The sequence below is a fragment of the Coregonus lavaretus genome, assembly GCF_964263955.1.
Source record: "Coregonus lavaretus genome assembly, chromosome: 35".
In the NCBI taxonomy this organism is placed as follows: domain Eukaryota; kingdom Metazoa; phylum Chordata; class Actinopteri; order Salmoniformes; family Salmonidae; genus Coregonus; species Coregonus lavaretus.
The window spans coordinates 5,291,573-5,302,048 of record NC_140022.1 but is presented as its reverse complement, the minus strand read 5'-3'; the positions used below and the strand labels follow the sequence as shown (position 1 = coordinate 5,302,048).

Below are 10,476 nucleotides of genomic sequence, written 5' to 3'. Positions count from 1 at the left end.
TGCCAAAACCTTCATACAAAACTCTATGAACTACTACCCCTTCCGACATGTTCGTCAGATGGCGAGAAGACAAACTTGTGAAAGCAGACATGGTTTAATCAGTACTACATCAGTATAGTACAGCTAACAGTAACAGGGCTTGGGGATTGGCTGTGCTGTGCTTCGCTCCATTCACACCACTGACTGATATGCTGTCACACAATAGTGATGGGGCGCTCGTCAAGACTTCTACTATCTATGCCGAGGCCAAGGACAAAGCTTCAACACTAAAGAAGGGCACAGATAGTATAACCTTTGAGCAGGCAAAACATCCTTATGAAGAGCACTCAGATTCTATTAAGCACCACTTAAAGGACAATTCCACCACTTTTCAACCTCATAATTATTCATTATCTCCAGCACGATACCAGTGTATACATATTTGAAAACGAACCATTTATTTTTGTTTTGTAGAAATAAATAAAGTTAAAAAGTTCTACCCGATGACATCTTCATAAGTAAAAATATTTTTAAAACACTGATTTTCAAACACTGAGATTCGCGGTGACATGGGGAGCAAGAAAATACCTTCCCTCTGGCTAGAAACTCACTGCAGGTTTTGAAAATCACAGTTTTCTTCATTTTAATCCAACCCTGTGATGTCACAGAGAAGCATTTTTTTTAGTACCTTTCTACTTATCTTTTTAACCACAGATCATAGAAACGTGCCGTTTTCACATACAGTATGTAGACACTGGTATGATGCTGGAGATAATGGGGTTGAAAAGTGGCGGAATTGCCCTTTAAAAAGAGAAGGTAATTTTGGAAGGTTATTCAAATTGAGTGGATTAGAATTTCACACGAGGGTCAACTTTAGTGTCAGCCACTACATGAAACGCCCATCAGCCGAGGTCTAGGGCAATGACACTCATGCCAGCACAGCAAGATCAAATCAAATCAAGCTTTATTCATACAGCACATTGCAGACATGGAATGCAACGCAATGTGCTTTACAGGAAAAAACAAGATGTAGAGAAAGATCAAATAGGGGTATTATTTACAGTACACAGACTGTATGCCTCCCTGTAAATACAAAGCTATATTAAGAGTTTTTCGGGCTCCTTATATGTTGCTATGCCAAACAGGTTTTACAGTACAGAGTACAGTGTCCTAACGTTTGGCTCTGTGTAGCAGCGTTCACTGTGACACTTTACCCTGTCTTTCCCATCAGAGGTATGCAAAAAAAGATGCTCTCTGAGGTATTGTGGGGACAAAAAGAGAGTTTCTCATACAGCTCCCCTGAACATGGATTAAGACAGTAATTTGAGTCCTAGTAAGGAGAGTCATTTGCAGTCAGTGTACGTACATTGGTGGCATTTATGTTGCGTCTGCACAAAGACACAGACTGGGGAAGGTTGAAGGAGTGGTGAAGAGCTGTGGTGTGCCGAAATTGAAGATCTTCAAACACCATGTCACAATTCTGCCCAGCAGCGACCCCAAATAGACGCCTGGCTATTACTGATGTGACTCCGGAGTTTGCCATCATAAAAACAGGGGCAGCAGGTTGCTAGGCAACAGAGGGGACAGCTGTGAAATCTACAGTAAGCAGATGTTCTTCGATGTAATGGCAGAGCGGTTGTTTTATGAGGGCAAAGAGATTTAAAATGGATGATTTTGACAGGTCTTTCAGAGAACTGAAGTTACTGCAGTGTAACCTACAGTGTCGGCAGGTAGCTTAGTCGGTAAGAGCATTGTGCCAGTAACCATAAAGTCGCTGGTTCTAATCCCTGAGTCGACTTGGTGAAAAATCTGTTGATGTGCCCTTAAACAAGGCACTTAACCCTAATTGCTCATGTAAGTCGCTCTGGATAAGAGCGTCTGCTAAATGACTAAAATGTAAATGTAGTGTCCTTGCTGTGCTGTGTCGGCATCTCTGGATGTTGCAAGGCTCCCTCTCTAACACACACAGGGTTTCATGGCCTATACCAAAGTCACGTTAGAGGGCATGCCGGCAATCCATTCCCCGGCTGGGATCCAATATGTTACTGGGATCCAATATGTTACTGTGATACCTAGCAACCTGAGAAGAGGAGCTGTTAGAGGGAGTGGAGCGGGACTGGGCCACGTGCTGAGCTGAGGAAGGTAGAATCACTGTGATAACATTGTGAACCGGTTTGCAGGACACACAGACTAGCGCGAGGCTATTGGCACTCTGCACAATCTATTTTAAGAGCCCATTCTCACTCCTCCATTAATCACACAGTGCAGCGTGAAACACTCCCTCCCACAGGCGCACATCCAGACACATCATAGATCACGGAGGCGCAGTGTGTGTTTGTGTGTGTGTGCTTGATTGCGAGAGCAATGATTTCATTGTGCATAGCTTCTAATAACCACAGGGAGGCGACAAAGTTCTATATAGACTATTGTAGTACATGGGGGACTTTTATTTTGAAGGCTGAAGGAATAAATTGACCCGGAAGTGATTCGTGAAGCTACAGTTCAACAACATGAATACATTTTAAATAGAGCACTTCGAGAAAAAGAAGTTTAACTACAACAGGTAGCTATAGACGGATACATTGGAATTATGCCATTAGCTTAGTACAGTGGTTCCCAACCAGGGGTACTAGGAGCCCTGGCTTACTTTGCCTATCCACAGGGGGTACTTGAGTAGACTCATGAGACCATAGGCTTTTACTGGCAAAATGCACATATGGGTGGGGGTAACATATGGGGGTACTTCAGGAGTACACTACTCTGGGCAGAGCAACATTTTGTTGGTGGTACAATAACCGCAAAAGGTTGGGAACCACTGGCTTAGTAAACGTGCTAGCTAGTTACACGTTGATGTATCTTATCAGCCACAATCTAGCAAGCTAGCAGTCCTTGACAGTCAATGAATTAATGCATGCTAGCTTAGCAATGCTAGGTTAATCTGCTATTAAACAATTTTAGCTATCTAGCTAGCGTTAGTTAAAGTGATATAAAACGTTATGTTATATTATCACAATTTAATCATCACACTCGTGATGCTGAATTGGATTCTTAGCTAATCTACTAGTAGCTAGCTAAATGAATTGCCAATAGCCATAAGCAGCTCTTGCTGCTTAGCGGGTTTGCTTGAATATCTGTTTTATTATTTAAACTTTTTCGAAGGTTCACATCCCGGGCCGCAATGGCGCACATAACAATCAACCAGTATCTCCAACAGGTAGTCATTTTTCTATTTTATCTTACTGGTTATCAAGTGAACCCTTCAGTCTGCTTCCTTCGCATAAACTTTCATTTAGCTATTCTTTGTGTTCACAATGTTCAGGACTAGTCGCGCATGCTCAGTTCACACCATGTTACCTACCTCTTCCCAGGTGTGTGAGGCCATTGATAATCATGAGGGGAGCTTTTGTGCAGAACTGCTGTCATTCAAACACCCACATGTGGCTAACCCACGTCTCCAGGTAAGGCTATACAGGCTGCCAGAACCTTCCATGCCTTCAAGTCCTGCTGACCTGTTACACTTGTATCTCTTCAGATTACACCCTCTGTGTTTTGCTCTAACAACATGACTGTATGTATGTCTGCAGCTCGCCAGTCCAGAGGAGAAGTGCCAACAGGTGCTGGAGGTCCCGTACGATGAGATGGTTGCAGCACACTTGAGGTGCACCTATGCAGTGTCCAACCACGACTTTGTTGAGGCGTACAAATGTCAGACATTGGTGGTTCAATATCCTTTTGGCATTTCTGGAGATTACTTTGGATACATTTTCTCATCACTCCCCGTCCCTGCCTGACAAATATATACAGTGAGGGAAAAAAGTATTTTATCCCCTGCTGATTTTGTATGTTTGCCCACTGACAAAGACATGATCAGTCTATAATTTTAATGGTAGGTTTATTTGAACAGTGAGAGACAGAATAACAACAACAAAATCCAGAAAAACGCATGTCAACAATTTTATAAATTGATTTGCATTTTAATGAGGGAAATAAGTATTTGACGTCTCTGCAAAACATGACTTAGTACTTGGTGGCAAAACCCTTGTTGGCAATCACAGAGGTCAGACGTTTCTTGTAGTTGGCCACCAGGTTTGCACACATCTCAGGAGGGATTCTGTCCCACTCCTCTTTGCAGATCTTCTCCAAGTCATTAAGGTTTCGAGGCTGACGTTTGGCAACTCGAACCTTCAGCTCCCTCCACAGACTTTCTATGGGATTAAGGTCTGGAGACTGGCTAGGCCACTCCAGGACCTTAATGTGCTTCTTCTTGAGCCACTCCTTTGTTGCCTTGGTCGTGTGTTTTGGGTCATTGTCATGCTGGAATACCCATCCATGACCCATTTTCAATGCCCTGGCTGAGGGAAGGAGGTTCTCACCCAAGATTTGACGGTACATGGCCCCGTCCATCGTCCCTTTGATGCGGTGAAGTTGTCCTGTCCTCTTAGCAGAACCCCCCCCCCCCCAAAGCATAATGTTTCCACCTCCATGTTTGACGGTGGGGATGGTGTTCTTGGGGTCATAGGCAGCATTCCTCCTCCTCTAAACACGGCGAGTTGAGTTGATGCCAAAGAGCTCCATTTTGGTCTTATCTGACCACAACACTTTCACCCAGTTCTCCTCTGAATCATTCAGATGTTCATTGGCAAACTTCAGACCTGCCTGTATATGTGCTTTCTTGAGCAGGGGGACCTTGCGGGCGCTGCAGGATTTCAGTCCTTCACGGCGTGGTGTGTTACCAATTGTTTTCTTGGTGACTATGGTCCCAGCTGCCTTGAGATAATTGACAAGATCCTCCCGTGTAGTTCTGGGCTGATTCCTCACCGTTCTCATGATCATTGCAACTCCACGAGGTGAGATTGACAGTTATTTTGTGTTTCTTCCATTTGCGAATAATCGCACCAACTCTTGTCACCTTCTCACCAAGCTGCTTGGCGATGGTCTTGTAGCCCATTCCAGCCTTGTGTAGGTCTACAATCTTGTCCCTGACATCCTTAGAGAGCTCTTTGGTCTTGGCCATGGTGGAGAGTTTGGAATCTGATTGATTGCTTCTGTGGACAGGTGTCTTTTATACAGGTAACAAGCTGAGATTAGGAGCGCTCCCTTTAAGAGTGTGCTCCTAATCTCAGCTCGATACCTGTATAAAAGACACCTGGGAGCCAGGAATCTTTCTGATTGAGAGGGGGTCAAATACCTATTTCCCTCATTAAAATGCAAATCAATTTATATCATTTTTGACATGCGTTTTTCTGGATTTCTTTGTTATTCTGTCTCTCACTGTTCAAATAAACCTAGCATTAAAATTATAGACTGATCATTTCTTTGTCAGTGGGCAAACGTACAAAATCAGCAGGGAATCAAATAATTTTTTCCCTCACTGTACATGTACATGGGCTTATTAGGGTTGCAAAAATTCCAGAAACTTTCAATAAATTTCCTGGTTTTCCAGAAATCCTGTTTGGAGGATACCGGATTTCATACTTATTCCCTCCTGATTCCAGGGAACCTCCAACTGGGATTTTGGCAAAACCAGGGAATTTATTTAAAGTTCGCAGAATTGTACAACCCTACATAGGCTACGTACTCAAGCACATACTGTAGACTAGTACATTTCCAAACTGTTCTGTCATGGTTTCTCTGCGGTTCCTCCTTGACTTTCTACGTCATTCTTGAGGGCCTTCCAATCTCACAAAGAGGAGAACTGGTAAGGATAAGCATGCCAAAAAATATCAATTTGGCCTTAATGTTTTTCTATTCTACATAAACACGTCTGTGGGATAACTGCTCTATATGTGCTGTTTAGGGCCTTGCCAGTGATGTTCGCTGTTACGCTGGACTTACGGATATTTGCCAATAATGTAAGTGAACATAAACAGTTGTGCTCTAGAATGCTTCTGATCCAGTGATGGATAAGTCATGTCCTATAGGAGGGGTTTGATGATTGTAGTGTTATTGTCCAGGCGGAGCAGCAGCTCCTGAGGAAGGGAAAAGGCAAGCTGGGAGACATGCTGGAGAAAGCTGCTGAACAACTGATGGGCTGTTTCAGAGTGTGTGCCAGCGACAAGTGAGTCTCACAGGACATGGACACTATTGACAGCATATTAAACTATATATCTCACAGCATTGGACACTATTGACAGCATATTAAAACTATATATCTCACAGCATTGGACACTATTGACAGCATATTAAAACTATATATCTCACAGCATTGGACACTATTGACAGCATATTAAACTATATATCTTACAGCATTGGACACTATTGACAGCATATTAAAACTATATATCTCACAGCATTGGACACTATTGACAGCATATTAAACTATATATCTTATAGCATTGGACACTATTGACAGCATATTGAACTATATATCTCACAGCATTGAACACTATTGACAGCATATTAAACTATATATCTCACAGCATTGGACACTATTGACAGCATATTAAACTATATATCTCACAGCATTGGACACTATTGACAGCATATTAAACTATATATCTCACAGCATTGGACACTATTGACAGCATATTAAACTATATATCTCACAGCATTGGACACTATTGACAGCATATTAAACTATATATCTTACAGCATTGGACACCATTGACAGCATATTAGACTATATATCTTATAGCATTGGACACTATTGACAGCATATTAAACTATATATCTTATAGCATTGGACACTATTGACAGCATATTAAACTATATATCTTACAGCATTGGACACCATTGACAGCATATTAAACTATATATCTTACAGCATTGGACACCATTGACAGCATATTAGACTATATATCTTATAGCATTGGACACTATTGACAGCATATTAAACTATATATCTCACAGCATTGGACACTATTGACAGCATATTAAACTATATATCTCACAGCATTGGACACTATTGACAGCATATTAAACTATATATCTCACAGCATTGGACACTATTGACAGCATATTAAACTATATACAGTGGGGAGAACAAGTATTTGATACACTGCCGATTTTGCAGGTTTTCCTACTTACAAAGCATGTAGAGGTCTGTAATTTTAATCATAGGTACACTTCAACTGTGAGAGACGGAATCTAAAACAAAAATCCAGAAAATCACATTGTATGATTTTTAAGTAATTAATTTGCATTTTATTGCATGACATAAGTATTTGATCACCTACCAACCAGTAAGAATTCCGGCTCTCACAGACCTGTTAGATTTTCTTTAAGAAGCCCTCCTGTTCTCCACTCATTACCTGTATTAACTGCACCTGTTTGAACTCGTTACCTGTATAAAAGACACCTGTCCACACACTCAATCAAACAGACTCCAACAACTCCACAATGGCCAAGACCAGAGAGCTGTGTAAGAACATCAGGGATAACATTGTAGACCTACACAAGGCTGGGATGGGCTACAGGACAATAGGCAAGCAGCTTGGTGAGAAGGCAACAACTGTTGGCGCAATTATTAGAAAATGGAAGAAGTTCAAGATGATGGTCAATCACCCTCGGTCTGGGGCTCCATGCAAGATCTCACCTCGTGGGGCATCAATGATCATGAGGAAGGTGAGGGATCAGCCCAGAACTACACGGCAGGACCTGGTCAATGACCTGAAGAGAGCTGGGACCACAGTCTCAAAGAAAACCATTAGTAACACACTATCCCGTCATGGATTAAAATCCTGCAGCGCACACAAGGTCCCCCTGCTCAAGCCAGCGCATGTCCAGGCCCGTCTGAAGTTTGCCAATGACCATCTGGATGATCCAGAGGACGAATGGGAGAAGGTCATGTGGTCTGATGAGACAAAAATAGAGCTTTTTTGTCTAAACTCCACTCGCCGTGTTCGGAGGAAGAAGAAGGATGAGTACAACCCCAAGAACACCATCCCAACCGTGAAGCATGGTGGTGGAAACATCATTCTTTGGGGATGCTTTTCTGCAAAGGGGACAGGATGACTGCACCGTATTGAGGGGAGGATGGATGGGGCCATGTATCGCGAGATCTTGGCCAACAACCTCCTTCCCTCAGTAAGAGCATTGAAGATGGGTCGTGGCTGGGTCTTCCAGCATGACAATGACCCGAAACACACAGCCAGGGCAACTAAGGAGTGGCTCCGTAAGAAGCATCTCAAGGTCCTGGAGTGGCCTAGCCAGTCTCCAGACCTGAACCCAATAGAAAATCTTTGGAGGGAGCTGAAAGTCCGTATTGCCCAGCGACAGCCCCGAAACCTGAAGGATCTGGAGAAGGTCTGTATGGAGGAGTGGGCCAAAATCCCTGCTGCAGTGTGTGCAAACCTGGTCAAGACCTACAGGAAACGTATGATCTCTGTAATTGCAAACAAAGGTTTCTGTACCAAATATTAAGTTCTGCTTTTCTGATGTATCAAATACTTATGTCATGCAATAAAATGCTAATGAATTACTTAAAAATCATACAATGTGATTTTCTGGATTTCTGTTTTAGATTATGTCTCTCACAGTTGATGTGTACCTATGATAAAAATTACAGACCTCTACATGCTTTGTAAATAGGAAAACCTGCAAAAACGGCAGTGTATCAAATACTTGTTCTCCCCACTGTATCTTATAGCATTGGACACTATTGACAGCATATTAAACTATATATCTCACAGCCTTTACTGTAGCAACCATAGCCCCTTACCCATTATGTCTTGACTGTTATCGTTTACAGTCGGGCTGGTATTGACGACTCCAAGAAGTGGGGGATGTTGTTTCTCATCAATCAGCTCTTCAAGATATACTTCAAGGTAAGGCAGTAGTGTGAATAGGGCCTACTTCGTGTGTGTGTGTATGTGTGTACATCTCTGTGTGTCTAAATGGTTCTGTGTGTCCAGATCAACAAGCTACACCTGTGTAAGCCACTGATCCGGGCCATCGACAGCTCCAACCTGAAGGATGATTACAGTATGGCCCAGAGAGTCACCTACAAATACTACGTAGGCCGTAAGGCCATGTTCGACAGCGACTACAAACCAGCCGAGGAGTACCTGTCCTTCTCCTTCCAGCACTGCCACCGCTCCAGCCAGAGGAACAAACGCATGATCCTCATCTACCTACTGCCTGTCAAGATGTTGCTGGTGAGACAGAGCTTTACTGAGAGAGCCTTAACATGTGCTCATCTAGCGACACACGTCTCAATTCAAATCAAATTCAAAAAGCTTGATTGTCAATCAGAGACTGAGACTGGTGTTGCTCATGTTGTTTCAGGGTCACATGCCTAATCACCAGCTGCTCAGGAAGTATGACCTCATGCAGTTTGCCGACGTCACGAAAGCTGTGAGGTGAGTCACCACCCTCCCGCTCCTCGCCATCTCTCTCTCTACTTCCTCCTCTCTTTTTCTATCATTCATCTCTCTCTCTGTCTGTCTGTCTGTCTCTCTGTCTGTCTGTCTGTGTAACAGTGAGGGCAACCTGCTGCTGCTGAACGAGGCCTTGGCCAAGCACGAGACCTTCTTCATCCGCTGTGGCATCTTCCTCATCCTCGAGAAGCTCAAGATCATCACCTACCGGAACCTCTTCAAGAAAGTGTGAGTCTTGTACAATTTTCCCACTACTGAGCCAAGTCCAGCTGTACTGGGCTGGCCTGGTTACACATCCATCAGAGTTGCTGGAACCGCACTGAAAGGTCAGTGTGAAAATAAATGATCTGAGCCAGCACAGTACGATTCAGGTTCAGCCCTATGGTGTGAATCTGCATTGGTGGAGTAGGAATTGGTGTGTGTGTGTTAACCTAAGAGCGATTTTGACTCTTTGTTAACATGTTTGTGGTATGACCTTCATGTGTGTTAACCTAAGAGCGATATTGACTCTTTGTTAACGTGTTTGTGGTATGAACTTCATGTGTGTTAACCTAAGAGCGATATTGACTCTTTGTTAACGTGTTTGTGGTATGAACTTCATGTGTGTTAACCTAAGAGCGATATTGACTCTTTGTTAACGTGTTTGTTGTATGAACTTCATGTGTGTTAACCTAAGAGCGATATTGACTCTTTGTTAACATGTTTGTGTAAGGTACCAGCTGCTGAAGACTCACCAGTTACCCCTAGATGCCTTCCTGGTAGCTCTAAAAATGATGCAGGTGGAAGAGGTGGACATTGACGAGGTGCAGTGTATCCTGGCCAACCTAATCTGTGAGGTGAGATACCACCACTAACACACACACACACACTGACCTTTTCCTCTGACCATACTAAGCACTACACCTGATATTTCAGAAAGTCGTAAGACATGAAGCAGCAGATTACCTCTCTTCTTGTTCCTCTTCTAGGGTCACATCAAGGGCTACATCTCTCACCAGCACCAGAAACTGGTCGTCAGCAAGGCCAATCCATTCCCCCTGCTGTCATCATCTTCCTAATCTACGTATCCCAGAATCCCCTTCACCCAGAAAATGTTCCCAGAAATATATTTCCTTATTATTTAGGTTGCATTTTATTTTGTCATATTTTGTGATTTTGGAATAAAAGTGATTGTTTGTAC

General features: G+C 43.0%; 1 protein-coding gene across 2 annotated transcripts; it reads left to right on the top strand.

Moving 5' to 3' along the window:
• Nucleotides 1-2,455: 2,455 nt before the first annotated feature.
• Nucleotides 2,456-10,475, top strand: LOC311109634 (PCI domain-containing protein 2). 2 transcript variants are annotated; one of them, XM_084152584.1, is made up of 13 exons: nt 2,456-2,542; nt 3,139-3,193; nt 3,348-3,437; nt 3,564-3,703; nt 5,636-5,677; nt 5,777-5,831; nt 5,934-6,037; nt 8,669-8,744; nt 8,832-9,074; nt 9,205-9,278; nt 9,399-9,524; nt 10,009-10,132; nt 10,265-10,475. In XM_084152584.1, the coding sequence occupies exons 2-13, from the start codon at nt 3,158-3,160 to the stop codon at nt 10,352-10,354; spliced, it is 1,200 nt and encodes a 399-aa protein (XP_084008710.1). In that variant the 5' UTR covers nt 2,456-2,542; nt 3,139-3,157; the 3' UTR covers nt 10,355-10,475. The 2 variants fall into 2 exon arrangements, with proteins under 2 accessions (XP_084008710.1, XP_084008709.1); XM_084152583.1 differs by lacking the exon at nt 2,456-2,542 and adding an exon at nt 2,631-2,783.
• The last annotated feature ends 1 nt before the right edge of the window (nt 10,476 follows it).

Coding starts and splice junctions, on each gene's coding strand:
- LOC311109634 (XM_084152583.1), top strand. CDS start 2,713: ATGGGGGTACTTCAGGAGTACACTACTCTGGGCAGAGCAACATTTTGT. Junction 5,678..5,776: donor TCTCACAAAGAGGAGAACTG/GTAAGGATAAGC, acceptor TGTGCTGTTTAG/GGCCTTGCCAGTGATGTTCG. Junction 9,525..10,008: donor CGGAACCTCTTCAAGAAAGT/GTGAGTCTTGTA, acceptor TGTTTGTGTAAG/GTACCAGCTGCTGAAGACTC.